This window comes from Gossypium hirsutum, chromosome D03, assembly GCF_007990345.1.
Source record: "Gossypium hirsutum isolate 1008001.06 chromosome D03, Gossypium_hirsutum_v2.1, whole genome shotgun sequence".
NCBI lineage: Eukaryota > Viridiplantae > Streptophyta > Magnoliopsida > Malvales > Malvaceae > Gossypium > Gossypium hirsutum.
Genome location: NC_053439.1, coordinates 41,927,061 through 41,942,946, shown reverse-complemented (window position 1 = coordinate 41,942,946; position 15,886 = coordinate 41,927,061). Strand labels below are relative to the sequence as shown.

Below are 15,886 nucleotides of genomic sequence, written 5' to 3'. Positions count from 1 at the left end.
GCTTGTAGTAGTTGGAAATAACGCGCCTTAGGAAATACCGATGGTGTATGCGCTGCCATAAGCTTTTTTATCGGTTAATTGCAGCTACTATTCTGGTGCCCCGATCCGAAATAACGCAGATATCAAGTTGGGGGCACACATGCCTCATTAACCTAGATAGAAAGAAATCCCAGTCATCAGCTGACTCCATTGGTGTTGTTGCAAACGCAATTGGAAGAATTCTTCTACTGACATCATGTACTACTACTAGCAATAGCCGATGGGTATATCTACCAAACATAAAGGTACCGTCAATTTTTACCAATGGCTTGCAGTATAGAAATGCGTCTCGGCATTGCTTAAAGGTCCAAAACAAGCTTTTGAACACTTGGCATCCACATGGCAATCGACCGTTGTGGTATGCATGTTCTGTTTGAAGGTCTGTTATTCAACCTAGGACGTATATCTCTAGCACTTGACACCACTGCCATATTTCATTATAGGAAGCGTCTCTTCCACTATGCATCTTCTCCAACGCCTTCTCTTGGCTATCCAAGCCTTGCGATAAGAGGGCGTGTACCCTATTTGGCTACGAATATTGGCAATTAAGACCGGCACTGAAGTCCTAGGATCTGCCTTCACCGTAGGTAGTATTAAGCTAGCTAACATAGCTGAATCCATCTTGGGATAATCTTGTGAAATACCTGTTAATGAAGTACGTTAAATAATGCAACATTACATAATAACAGTATTATTCAAAAACCCTAAATATTGTACCTGCAGCACATGTATGTGGACCTTTGTACTTTTTTATCTCTCACAACACTGTCCTTTTCCTCAACGAGGCGTAGATTTTCCATGAACATGTACCGTCTTGCACTGCACACTTGGCCTCAAACTTATCAGCTTTGGATTTAACTACGTGGTAGTTAACGGCGTTATTGATACTATGTTGTTTCAATGCACCAATAAAACTATCATTATTGGAAAACTCATTACCAACTTCAAATTCACCCGAATCCAATAGGGAACTTGTACGATCACGTATTTTGTGTGGTAGATCTGGAAACTCTAACGCATTATCTGCATATAGATCCACATTATGTATGTGGGCTGGAGGCGAGTATGCCCTAAATCGTGGATCTTCTTCTTTATCTGAACCCCCTTCAACATCTTCAGGTTCGGTTGGAATAGGCTCCGTTTCAGAAAATAATGCAATTTATGCACCATCGGGTCTGGGCTCTCGAGGCGGATCCACATTGGAGTCATCTTCTAACCCACCATTATCTGCAACGTACGAGGTCCCCTCACCGGTGGACGTCGTAAAGAATACATCATCCCTTCTTCTGGGCGTTTCATAACGTCCCTAATTGGATGTAGATTGCCAACCACTAGAAGTTGATGTCGTTCCCCAGTATGTATTTCCAGCATCAAACATTGACCTATCGAGGTGCATGTCCCATCCACTGACAGAGTGTCGTGCAGGGGTTGTGTATTCCATACCCACTAACCGAGTGTCGGGTAAGGGTCGTGTATACCTCTCAAACAACAGTCGCAAGTGCATCATTTGGCAATGTAAATTGTACATATAACTCAATATAAGGTGCTCCAATAGCGAGATGAGTTTGCACCATTGCCTCCAAGCTACGAGCACATTTTATGTCGAATGAGTCACTTGTCACCGGATCAATAGAAGAACAAAACTGATACGTATTAGACAGAACTTTCATTGACGTCGTTTCGAATATTTTATGCCTAATTCTTTTACGAAGTTCTGTTAAATCTATGTTCTGGTTAAAAACCAGTCGCACTGTATTCTTCGATAAAAAAACAACACCGTTCTCGGTGTGACGAACCTCACCATCATAGCAAATAACAGCACTAATACGTTCACCCATCTTCAATTTCTATCCTTCTTAGCCTTTCTAATTTTTTTTTTGCTGTAACTTATGCAATCTGAGAAAAATTTTTGGCTCATTTATAGCCTAAAGCCAAATATGAACTACTGTAGCAAAGGAACGCCCACGTGGGAGCTTCTTTCAGTACTTTTGCTGACAAAGCATCCTACTTAAAGCGTTTTTGACACTATTTGCTCAGAAACGTCTTCTCGAAATTATTCTTTCAGGAACTACTGTAGCAAAAGAGCGGTCACGTGGGAGCTTCTTTTAGTACTTTTGTTGACAATGCATCCTGCTTAAAGTGTTTTTGCCATTATTTGCTCAAAAACGTCTTCTCAAAATCATTTTTTAAGTAACTACTGTAGCAAAAAAGTCCACGTGAGAGCTTTTTTATATTAACAAATAATTTAATTAAGTAACCCTAAACCCTAATTTATTTTAGTTTTTCCTTAAAAACCCTAAACACTAAACCCTAATCTAATTTTTTTAAAATTTATAATTAATTTACTTAAGTAACTTTAAACCCTAATTTATTTGATTTTTCCTTAAAAACCTTTAACACTAAACCCTAATCTGATTTTTTAAAAATTTATAATTAAATTACTCAAGTAACCCTAAACCCTAATTTAATTGATTTTTCCTTAAAACCATAAACACAAAACCCTAATCTAATTTTGAAAAATTTATAATTAATTTAATTAAGAAACCCTAAACCCTAATCTCTTATTTATTTAATTTTTTCTTTAAGACTGTAAACCCCAAAATCCTAAAACCCTAAAACCCTAACCCTAACCCTAACATAGAGACACGGGGAAAATGCTTCCTCAAGGAAGCGCTTTGTCCACGTGGACACAAAGTGCTCCCTCAAGGACGCGTTTTCTGTCCACGTGGACAAAGCGCTTCCTTGAAGAAGCGTTTTCCTGCTTTTTCACCTGACAACACGCTGACGTGGACGCGTTTTAGGAGAAATAGGCCCATTCTGGTAATTAATTTTTTACCTGGCCCATTTTAGTAATTTAAAAAAAAGGCTTTTATTGGTATTTTGCCCGAAAAAAAATACCAACGCATTCCCTTCATCTTCTTCCCACCAAAACTAAAGAAAGAAAACAAGGTTTCAATGTTAAACCTTAAAATTAATGAGACCTTTTTTCTATTTTTAGTAGAAAGTATAAGCCTTAAAAGTAGAGTGAGCAAAATTCGATTTGATTCGAAAAAGAAAAAAATTAAATTTTGGGTTAATCGAATCGAGTTATTCAAGTTATTTGAATTATTCAAGTCAACTCGAATAACTCGATTCGAGTTTCGAGTTCGAGTTGAGTTGAATTTCATAATTTGAATAATTAGAATAACAGATTGGTGTAAATATCCTTTTAGTCCTTGTCAACTTTGAAAATAAGCAAATTGGCCTCTCACACAAAAAAATTACAAAAAAATTAAAATAATTTTCAAAAATTCACAATATTTATAAAAAATTCAAAATTTATATTTTTAAAAAATTACAAATTTTTTAAAAAATTCTAAAAATATATAAATAAAGTTAAAATTTTAAAAAATTTCTAAAATAATAATTTTGGACCTAGTTAATGATTCAAATTTATCATACTCAAGCATCTTTTTTTTTAATATTTTACTTTTAAATATATATGGTTTCAAATTTATGTGTTCTAACATGGAATTAGTTATACAGTAACAATATTTTTATTTGACATTTTTAATTTATTTAATTTAACTCAAACAATTTTATTAGATTCGACTTGACTCGACTCGAATTTTATTTCACTGAACTTGATTTGAAAAAAAATTAAATTGAGTTAGGATGATAAAATAGGACTCGTGAACTCGATATTTTTTCACTCGATTCAACTTGATTCGATTGAATGCTCACCCCTACTTAAAAGTGCCTAAAATGCTATGTGGGATTATTGGAAATTTTCGATTTTCTGCCAATAACAGAGGATTTTTCTTTTCATACCTTTAGTTTTTTTTTTGGATTGGTGGAAAATTAATTCCTTTTTTTTTAATCTCACATTTTTGTTCTTTTAGACTCGTATTTTCATCTATAATTAAAGGTAATATTTTTTCATACCTTGACTCAAGGTCGAGTTGTTAGGTGTGTCAGTCGATATTCTCCCCCCTTATCTTGAGGCGTTCATAAACCATTGTATTTGATTTTTTTATCGACTTAGTTGAGTATGAACATTCTTGAAAGGGCTTGACTTTTTCAGGAGAAGTCTTCGAAGTTTCGTTTGCCATGTTACCTGTTGAACCGCCAACTATGGTAAAGTATTGTCCTTGTGTTGGGGTTTTATCACCCTCCATTGCCGAGAGCCTTATAGGGTTTACAAAGGGGAGCGTTTCGGTTGATGGAGATATGACCTGCAAGGTTTATGGGAGAGGTGTCACTATTAAGTTGATGATTCGAGTCCCCACGTGTGCAGGTGATTTACTTAGTTAATATAGGCACTATATTGACACCTTTCTTATGAGCCTTGCAGGTTATATCTCCACCTCTCTTGTGAGCCTTGCAAGTCATATCTCCACCAACCGAGACGCTCTTCGTCGTTGAACCCTAAAAGGCTATTGGGTAAATCAGGGAGATCCAAAATCCCAACACGAGAGAAAATACCTTACCATTGTTGGGGGTTTGACTGACTTCCCAGTAGACGACACTTTAAAGACTTCTCCCAAAAGAATTGGCCTCCCTCAACAATAAAATCGGCCTATATCCCTTAGGTTGGTGCTTTGAGTTCCCCACACACAGGTGGTTTACTTAATTAATCTATGCACTATACTAACACCACTCTTATGAGCTTTGCAGGTTGTATCTCCACTAACCAAGACATTCCTCCATTGTGAACCCTACAGGGCTCTTGGTGGGGGAGGGTGACAAAACCTTAACACGGAGTAAGTACCTTATCATTGTAGGGGGTTCAACCAATTACCAGTACATAATACTTTGAAAACTTTTCACAAATGAATTACCTCCTTTACAAACGTGAAGGTCCAAATTCAAAATAAAATAATGAGAAATAAAAGAAAGTATAAATATTTTGAGAATTGATAAAAAAAATTTAACAAAAATCCTAAAAGAAACAATAATTATATATAATTTTTTCTTAGCACATGTCAAATAATTAAAATTGGTATTGATAATTTTCCCCCTTTTTTAGAGCTTATCTTTTTTTTTTTTTATGGTTCATGTTAACTGTAACTAAACCTTCAAACGTGAGTTCTTCCCATGGGTAGTCCACTGACATAGGTATTTAATATTGGAAAACTAAACATTATTTAGATTAAATATAGATCATGAAATTAAAAATAATGTAATATAGCAAACTTTTAACCTTTACGATTCTCAAATACAAACTGTTGTTAAAATTTTTTATAAATTGGAAAAAAAATTTTAGATCACTTAAAAGTTGGTAAAAAAAAATTTTGAGCCCTTAAAAATTAAAATTGTTTTTAGACTCCTTAAAAATTGATAAATTTCTTTTTACCCTTTAAAAGTTCAAATTCTTTTGACCCCTTAACAACTGAAAAATACAGTCCCACCTCCAGACAAGCACAGGGCTGGGCTGCTCAATTATATATAAAAAGAAGTGGTCAATTTGAAGTAGAAGCCACAAATGGATGGCTAAGCGAAGAACCCTCCATATTGATTGGTTTCATGGCTAATTTTCTTATATATTGAAGTCTTTTCCCAAAACTCAATCAGAAATTTAAACAACATTAAAAAAAATGACAGGAAAAAATATCGGAAAGATTGAAGTTGGTGCCATAATCAGCACGATTCTCCTCCTTGCTCGACTTGTTGTGTCACAAAATCCAGCAGAGATACCCGCAGATAAATCCCGAGTGAATGCTTGGTTCAATGCCAATGTCAAGCCTGCCTCAGCAAGAGTTGGCACCATAGACCCCGCCCTTGCTCAGGCTGAGGCTGAACCTAAAGTCATTAAAGTGGTACAAGGTGGTGGCGGAGATTTCGACACCATAACCAAAGCCATTGAAAGTGTTCCCACAGGAAACACCAAACGTGTGATCATATCGATTGGACCTGGAGTTTATCGGGAGAAAATCAAAATTGAACGAACTAAGCCTTTCATTACATTGATTGGAGATCCCAAAAGTATGGCAAATTTGACATTCGACGGCACGGCTAAGCAGTATGGAACAGTAGCTAGTGCCACCCTTATTGTTGAGTCTGATTTCTTCGTGGCTGCTAATCTGTTTATAGTAGTAAGCATCGGACATCATATCCCTCGTGGAATTTATGGTTAATTTTTAATCTTGTGATGACATTTGACATTTTATTGAATATTTATCATTGTATATAAATATATAGAACACTGCTCCTAAGCCAGACGGGGAAATGGAGGGAGCACAAGGGGTTTCCTTGAGAGTTTCTGGTGATAAAGCAGCTTTCTATAATTGCAAGATCATTGGCTTCCAAAATACTTTGTGCGATGACAAGGGCAACCATTTCTTTATGAATTGCTACATTCGTGGCACTGTCGATTTCATTTTTGGGAATGGGAAGTCTTTATAGCTGGTTGGTATCTAATTATTCACATAAGTCTAGTCATTTAATGCCATCATGATGAAATCTAAAATGGGAGAAATTTGGATGCAGGGAATTGAATTATACGTGGAGGAGGATAAGAGACAAACAGTAATTACCGCACAAGATAGGGAAAATAATGAACAGGATCAAACTGGTTTTTCATTTGTGCAATGCAAAATTACAGGGACAGCCCAAGGTGCATATCTAGGTAGAGCTGGGAAGAGTAGTCCAAGAGTTGTTTTTGCCTTCACTGATATGAGCAACGTAGTCCATCCCGAGGGATGGTCTCATAATTTAACAGCAGAGCGTGCCCAGTAAGCTTCTTTTATTCAACCTTTACCTTGTTCTTTCTCTTAATACACACTAGTTAAAGAAGTTGAAAATGGTATGGGTTGATTCGCAGGACTCTTTTTTATGGAGAGTACAAGTGCTCGGGACTTGGGGCAGCTTCGGCTGCGCGAGTGCCATACTCTTCGCAGCTAACTGAGACGGTTGCTTTACGATTCTTGACTCTTGGCTTCATTGACGGAAGCAGATGGTTGCTTCCGCCGCCAAATCTAAAGCTGGATAAAACTATTGTTTTATTAGGCACACATGCACAGCTATATGAATAGTCTGTTGATCCAGCAGCATGTATTTCCATGCAAAGCCTTTGTGTAATTTTTGTTGCTTTTTTCCTTTGATTACTTATAATAAAACAGGCTGTGGCGTAGAAAAGGATAACGTTATAGAATTATTCTTTAAGAAATAACACAATCATTTTATTGGTTCTTTTAATCTAATTTAGTTTTAGATTTTTTATACTATTTATATTTATTTAAATTGTTTTTTCCTATTTTCTACTCTGCTTTTATAAATAATGCACTTTAAAATTCAAATAAATTAATATCATTAACTATCTATTTGATATATAAAAAAAAAATAGAAGCTCGTGGTGCCAGGTTGAAATTTCGGATATTAACCAACAAAATTCTACTGACCTTTATTTGTGCTACCTATAAGTCTTTTTTTTTTATTTTTAGGGTTTGTTTAGGACTACTTAAAAAAATCACTTTTGACTTTAAAAATATTTAAAAAAAATTATACTAAACAAGTAACTTTTGACTAAAAGGAATTTTACTCAAAAACAATTTTAGCTTTTCTTGAGTCAAAAGTATTTCTAGAAGAATTATTATTTTTTCATCCCTCCATTTTTCTTCTCCCATTTTTCATCACTTTAAATTGTAAATGCTAATGTAATTCTTTTAATATTTATATACCATATATAAATATTACTCCTTTTTTAAATTTTAATCCAAATACATGTAACATTTTAATTTGTTAGAGTTATATTTTCTATGTTATGTTCAGGGACGAAGCCAGAACAATTTTTTAGGGGGGGCCGAATGAAATTTTAATTTTTTATAGTCTATATCTTTATACTTTTTAAAAGATTAAATCAAATTTTTATAATTTTAGTGGGGTCAAAGTATAATTTTATCTTTATTAATTTAAAATTTTTAAAAAATTTAGAGGGCCTAAATGATAATTTTTCATTTTAGGGGGGACCAAGGCCCATGTCAGCCCCCTTAGAATCGCCTCTGGTTATGTTAATATCTATTATGAGTTATATATTCGAATTACATTTTAAAATAAAATCATTAATTAAAAAATTTTCTTAAAATAATACAAATGTGTTAATATCTAATTACAAATATTTAATTGTTGTATTTAAAATATAGTTTATATATTCTAATTAAATTTTATAAATAATTAATATTAATTGCTTAAAATATTTAAAATATAAATTTTAAATATTAAAATATTAACAATAAGTTATAATAAATTATTTTCTATATTCTTATTAAAATATCATAATATTAACTAATTTGAACATTATTTAAATGTTTATTTGTTACTTTATAACATCATGTCTAAAATTATTTTCTATATTCTTAAATCAAAAATTTTAAAAGTATTTATCAAAATCGCTTTTCCAAAACAAGCAATGCTAAACTAACCCTAAATGGCACAAATAAAGGTCAACCAAATTTTGTTCGTTAGTATCTGAAATTTTAACCTGATTCCTCGAGCTTTTATTTTTATATCAAATAGGTAGTTAAACGATATTTGTTACAAATAAATGTAGATGTCCATATTCTAACCCCCCTCATTTATAAGGTAAAACCTCCCATTCATTATGCAAGTTGTTTAATGTGTTAATGAAGCACTTAAATAAGCTTCATTTATTGTATTACATTGAATGTTAATTTACTTATAAATAGAAATCTTTTGTAAATTAAAATAAGATACAAAAAAAATTCTTTGTTTACTTTAAGTGTTCTTTTATTTGATTATTTTATAATGTGTTATCAGCACGAGCTTCTTTAAGTTCATACTGAAGTTCACGTCATTTCGACTTTATATAATTTGCCCGTATAACTCCCGTTAAACTATATACGGTATATGTATTTTCTTAATTCTTTTATTTTTTAGATGAAATATTTGCTTTGGGTAACATTTGCACATTTATTTTTACAACTCAAATGTTATAATGATAATTATATATACATGTTTTTTTTACTAAAAGAAATTTCAATTAATGTAATTTGTGTTAAGTTATTATTATGACCATTCCTCTCTATGCCAATATTTGACATACATATTATTATTTGGAAAATTTGGTATATATAATTAAATTATTTTACGACCGAGAATGCTTATTATTTTATTAATTACTTTTTATTATTTTGATTCAAGTGATTATGATGTCAAATTTTGCCAAACTTGAATTTGCGGCCTTAGACATTTCAAGCAAGAATTATTTGTCATGGGTGTTAGATGCTGAAATTCACTTAGATGCTAAAGGTCTAGGAAATACTATATTAGCAAATAAAGAAGCATCTAATCAAGACAAGGCAAAAATAATAATTTTCATCCATCATCATCTACATGAAGGATTAAAAGTGGAATATCTCATTGTGAAAGACCCTCTTGAGTTGTGGAAAAAATTGAAAGAACAATTTGACCATCAAAATACGGTGATACTCCCTAAAGCTCATTATGATTAGATGCACTTACGATTGCAAGATTTTAAGACTGTAAGTGAATACAATTTAGAACTTTTCGAAATTAATTCTCAATTAAAATTATGTGGAGAAAACATAACTGATGAGGTCTTGTTAAAGAAAACATTTTCAACCTTTCATGCTACTACTATGTTCCTGCAGCAGCAATACCGTGAAAAAGGTTTAAAAGGTATTCTAAATCGATTTCATGCCTTTTGGCGGCTAAACAAAATAATGAGCTGTTGATGAAAAATCATGGAGTTCATCCTACTGGTTCTGCATCATTTCCTAAAGTGAATGTAGCAGTACATAATAATTATGAAAATAGAAAATATAGAGGTCGCAACCGTGGTCGTGGACGTAGTGGGGGACGTGGTCAAGGACGTACTAGTAATCGTTTTCACAGTGGTCATAACAATTATACTTCTAACCACCAAAAAAAGAATAATAATGAAAGACAAGAAAAAAGTGGTCAAAATAATCCTTCAAATATTGTTGAGAATATATGTTACCGATGTGGTATGAAGGGACAATGATTACGTACCTGTCGTACGTCTAAGACAAGAAACTTTATCAAGCATCCATTAAAAAGAAGGGGAATCATATAAAGACAAATTTTATATCCCAAAATGATGAAATGGAGACAAAAGATGAACTATAATATTAAAACTGGTCATGCCTACAAGGGTGATAAATTTAATGACCTTAATAATATAACTCACCTAAATATGACAAATTTCATTGAGAATTATTAGAAAAATTGATGTTATTTTGACATTTTTATATTGTTTTAAGTATGTTTTATTTTCTTGCATAAATAATAATTTATATAATTAATAAATTTTTGCAATGTTTCTCATATTATATTTTGTTTGTTTTTATGAAAAATATGAATCTTCAACAAAATTTCGATGGACTCAAAATCAATGGAGACATGTGTCTTACAGATAGTGCTACAACACATACAATACTCAAAGATAAAAAATTTGACATGCATCTAATGGATGTTCGTAAAGGCCCGACATTGATTATGACGAGACATTCTCTTATGGTGGATGTAATCACGTTTAGATACCTTATTAGTCTAGCAGTACGTGAAAAACTTGACATGCATCTAATGGATATTGTTACAACCTATTTGTATAGTACAGTTGATAATGAAATTTATATGAAAATCCTAGAAGGATTTGAAATCCCTGAAGGATATAGAGTTTCCCAAGAAAATTGCTCAATTAGATTAAAGAAAAGTTTATGTGGATTAAATAATCTAGACGTATGTGGTACAATCGTCTTAGTGAATATTTGTTAAAAGAAGTTATAAAAATGATCCAATCTGCCCATGTGTTTTTATAAAAAGGTCTGGATCAAACTTTGTGATAATTGCTATTTATGTTGATGATCTAAATATTATTGGAACTCCTGAAGAGCTTCAAAATACAATAAATTATTTAAAGAAAGAATTTGAGATGAAAGATCTTGGGAAAATAAAGTTTTGTCTTGGCTTGCAGATCGAGCATTTAAAAGATGGAATTCATGTCCATCAGTCAACTTATACGAAAAAGATTTTAAAGAAATTTTATATGGATAAAACACATCCATTGAGTACCTCGACGGTTGTACGTTCGTTAGATGTGAATAAAGATCAATTTCGTCCTTGAGAGAAGGATGAAGAGTTTCTTGGTCCTGAAGTACCATACCTAAGTGCCATAGGAGCATTGATGTATCTTGCAAACAACACAAGACCTGATATAGCTTTTGTTGTAAACTTGTTAGCAAGATTTAGTTATTCTCCAACACGTAAATATTGGAATGGAATTAAACATGTATTTAGATATCTCAAAGGGACCATTAATATGAGGTTATTTTATTCGAATGATTCAAAATCCCTATTAGTTGGCTATGCTGATGCTGAATATTTAACGGATCCATATAAAAGTCGATCTTAAACGGGATATTTATTTACATGTGGAGGTACTGCCATATCATGACGTTCGACAAAGCAAACATTAGCTGCTGCCTCTTCAAATCATGCTGAAATAATTGCAATGCATGAGGCAAGCCGAGAGTGTGTTTGGCTAAGGTTATTAACCCAACATATCTAGAAGATATGTAATTTGCCTTTACAGGAAAAGATGCCAACTATCTTATACCACTACACCAAAATAGACTTTTAGCGACGCTTGTCAGACGCCGCTATTGAACGCGTCGCTAACTTTTGCGGCGTTTCTAGAAATAAACGCCGCTAAAGACCATGACCTTTAGCGGCGCTTTTCCCACAAACGCCACTAAAGACCACGACCTTTAGCGACGCTTTTGTCGCAAACGCCGCTAAAGACCATGACCTTTAGCGACACTTTTTATCACAAACACCACTATAGAACAAACCTTTAGCGACGCTTCTCGCAAAAACGCCGCTAAAAACATATCATGCAAAAAAATTATTTTAATCAAATAATATTTATTTTTATGATAAATATTATATTATGTTTTATTTTTTAAATTTGAACTTTAAATATACTTTTAAGGATAAATAAAAATATTATATAAATTAATTTTTTTATAAAAATAATAAAAGAAGGCAAATAAAGGAAGCTTAAATAATAATAAAAATTAATAAAAGTGAGAAAACGTAAATAATTAATAAAAATTAAAAATTGTAAACCTCGAAATTTAGGTAAAATCAACACCAATGCAATGCAAGCCATTGTTGAGTCTAATACAAGCGAAGAAACTAAAATCCTAAGAAGAGAATCCTATTTTACTAACAGCAGTAAATGCAACTGACAAGAAATATCCATACTTTGTCCAGTATTTATATTGAAAAATCATATCAGAAGAAGCAATCTCTTTGCACACATTTCAATTTCTAGTAAGGCCTTCGAAAGTAGTTAATGAAAGCCGGCATACACATCCAATCAATTAGCTTTTAGTTTCAGAATTTCCTTGGCGATCCTTAAATTAAAATAGGGCATAGGGCATGTGTTCCTACATAAGCATGGAAAAATCCAACTCAGTTCAAAGGCAAATAACTAGATATCGTGTTTCTAACGAATGAATGTGCATGTGAGAGTATCTCCAATATGTACTTCCGCCTTTTGTCATATATTTAAGCAGATAGACAATAGATTTTACATCCCAACAACTACTGCCCTGAGTACTAGAGTTTAATCACAGAAAAATCAAAATAAAACATGAACTACAAGGATAAAAAATTGTTCCATGGACTTACTTGCAATAAATATATCATGCAAAACAAATGATTGATTCAAAGTGTTAAGATAAATACTTACTTTATCACAGTCCAATAGGCAGTAACCCAGCTTCCTTTGTGAAGTCCATCTTTTGACAGCTCTATAATTATAGCCACTCTCCGGATTCACTAACTGAGCATCATAATTTAGAAACGAAAAAGTAGTTTAGAAAATGATAATTACAAAGACTTACATGAACAAGCAAAGTAAAGTATGGGAAAGCTGAAGGTAGAAGCAAGCAACTACCTTTTTATAGAAGAAGGTACTGAAGAAATGACATAAGAACATTATGTAAACATGACAGATTTCAGAAAAAAATGTACATTTGCTTGCTTGGTATAATGTACATTATTTTCAATTAATAAATAAATAAATGGGGCTAAAAGTACGAATGAAGTTATGAAGCTAACGAATTGTAAAATGTTCTATTTGGTATAATGTGCAAAGTCAACACAGTTAGCAGTTTAACTTTTATGATTTCCAAACACATTTTCCCTTCCTTTTTTCTTACTATGTAAACCCTAACCATGCAATCTCTGGATATATTCAAGATAATACACTTCTTAAAGCAAAATTTTCAAGATAGAAAAGATAATACACTTCTATTTGACAAACAAACCTATCATATACCTGACTAAGAAGTTTTGGTTTGTCTTCTATTGAAAATGTAACTTCATGCATGGGCCTGCATCAGCACTAAAGAATGTAAATTTCACCATCCAAATGGATAGAAAGTATATATGAAGCTTCACCAAAAATGACAGAAGCATCGGTATGTGAATGGTAAAGCAGGAAGATTCTCATAGATGATTTTAAATGCACAAATATGATGTCTAAGAATTAAAAAGAACAAAAGCACATTAACAGATCAATTGAGTCACACTTGCTGCAGTCAATGCCAAAACTAATAATTGAACATTTACACCAGTATATCAAAACTAATAATTTGCAGACCAATTTTTTATACACAGTAAATCACGTGATACAAGAAAATAAAAAATAAAACAAATAATGGAAGAAATGCATCATTAAAGAAGTAATGAGCTTACTTGCATCCACCAACACCTCAATGCAACATCACGTACAGTTTTATCAGGCAAGGTAGCTGCAATCTTTATGTACTTCATAATACTTGGTTCATTTTTATACCTATATACAAATACATTAAAGTAAAATCCAGCACTTAATCTCATCTCAAAAAGAAGACATACCTAATAAATACCTCCTTAAAAACAGTTATACCATAAAACGTATCAGCAAAAACACACATTAGAGAATCTATTACTTAATATTAACTTCGTTCACCTGGACTAGGTTTCGTATATTAGTAGCACAAATTAGAAGAATTGCATACACAGTAAGAAAATAAATAATTATTACATACTTTTCAAGGCTGTCCTCCAATATATAATGTTCGTCAATAGACCACTCGACAGCAAACCCTGCCTCATGCTTCTGCCGATTTCACCCAAAATCCACTTTACCCATAAACTCAGACCAAATTCAAATATAAAAAACTTCCTTACTTCCACCTCATTATCTCATGCTCACATATCAAAAAAACTTTATTCATTTCAGCTGCTCAAAAACTTACAGTTGCATAAGGAGAACAATACCAAAAATAGTAACAAAAATGTCATATAATCTCATTCTGCAAATGTTTGTTTAATTTATATACTTCAGTCTGCATGTCCTAATCCATTTATTTGTTTTTTCTTAGTTATGTAAAGCTCATATTAAAGTTTTATGCATAAAGTTAAATCAAAACTAAAGTTATATATATAATAACACCAAATCAAAGTATCTTTATCATGCTGCAACACGAATCAAATTCATGTGTAATTTGAAACTTAACACTTTTAAATTATTAAATCAATTAAAACATAAGATGAACGAAAGATTTCTATAAGTTAACCGTAACTATTACAGCAATTTATATCTCTAATATCTACAAACAACAATTATTTACTCAAATATCGTTGTTTCTCAATATATTTGCAACTTGTATTAGCAAATTTAAGCATAAGATTAGGAAACCATACCTCTCTTTTCTGTCTTGAAGATTCTTCATCTGCTCCTTGTAATGATTCTCAATATACTGCTTGGCAGCAGCGGCTTTTTGTTTGGTGATATTGGAAAGAGCTTCTTCATCCGTAATCCCGTCTTGATTCCCTTCACCTCCTCCACCTCCGCTGCTTGACGACGCTTGATTCTTCCTCGATGACCTCGTCTTATCCCTGCAGCAGCCCCAACATCTCCAACAAAAATAACCGGTAGAAACATTAGAAGAGAAAGGGGTCTATTTGAAAACGACAAACAAGATTGAGGGAGTGATGAGCTTATTGTTAGGCAAAAGTTAAAGGAAGAATGAAAAGTATTCACTTGAAACGGCGGATAACTTCCGAGGGACATTGAGCAAAGCAGAGTAACGGATTCTCGTTGAGGGAGTGTCTTGACACGGGAAAATGGAACGCGCGTGGATACACTGGCATTGGGTATAAACAAAAGGGTGTTTTTTTGTTAAACGTTTGCGGCGGGGATAGCCATTGGAGAGCAGAAGAAGGAGGGGAAGTAGAGAAAACGATGGAGGAGTTCAAAACGATGAAGAAGGGGTGTTTTTTTGTTAAACGTTTGTTATGGTTTGGAATGGAAAACTGATTTGTAATGGGAAGGGAACTAAAAAGATTGGAAGATGGAGGGAGAATCAAATATTTTCTATGAGAAAATATTGTCGGCCATGGGAAGATTAGGGATTTTAGGGGGGAAATTTGGGGTAAAATAGCGCCATAGTTTTAAAGTAAAATGATTTTTGCGGTTTTTATAAAAACATCACAAAAAATTATTTCATTTTAAACAAAACGATGTTATTTTGCTCTACTAAAAATTTTTTATTTTATCTGTTAAAAAATTATTAGTTAAGTAATTTTATAAAATATTTTTATTATTTTTTATAAATTGAATTTTTATTAAAAAAATCAAGTAATCTCAAAATAAATATCGTATATTTAATAAAAAATAATAAAATAGTTGTAATTAATTATTAAGTTAGAATTATCCAAATTAAATAATTACATATATATCCATATCATTTTTATCTCATTTTTATTTTTGTATTTTTTTCTTATAATTTGGTCCGGTTTAGATTAAATA

The 15,886-nt window shown here is 32.4% G+C and overlaps 1 protein-coding gene and 1 pseudogene across 2 annotated transcripts; one reads left to right on the top strand and one right to left on the bottom strand.

Moving 5' to 3' along the window:
- The first annotated feature begins 5,614 nt into the window (after positions 1-5,614).
- LOC107949892 (putative pectinesterase 63) lies at positions 5,615-7,215 on the top strand (annotated as a pseudogene).
- A 4,890-nt stretch (positions 7,216-12,105) lies between these two features.
- Positions 12,106-15,558, bottom strand: LOC107949694 (uncharacterized). Of its 2 annotated transcripts, XM_041090132.1 has the most exons (6): positions 15,119-15,558; positions 14,779-14,991; positions 13,786-13,885; positions 13,367-13,421; positions 12,776-12,868; positions 12,106-12,470 (listed from the first exon to the last, which is right to left on the bottom strand). In XM_041090132.1, the coding sequence occupies exons 1-4, from the start codon at positions 15,226-15,228 to the stop codon at positions 13,410-13,412; spliced, it is 435 nt and encodes a 144-aa protein (XP_040946066.1). In that variant the 5' UTR covers positions 15,229-15,558; the 3' UTR covers positions 12,106-12,470; positions 12,776-12,868; positions 13,367-13,409. The 2 variants fall into 2 exon arrangements, with proteins under 2 accessions (XP_040946066.1, XP_016739918.1); XM_016884429.2 differs by lacking the exons at positions 12,106-12,470; positions 12,776-12,868; positions 13,367-13,421; positions 13,786-13,885 and adding an exon at positions 13,898-14,191 and having other exon boundaries at positions 15,119-15,528.
- Positions 15,559-15,886: the final 328 nt, after the last annotated feature.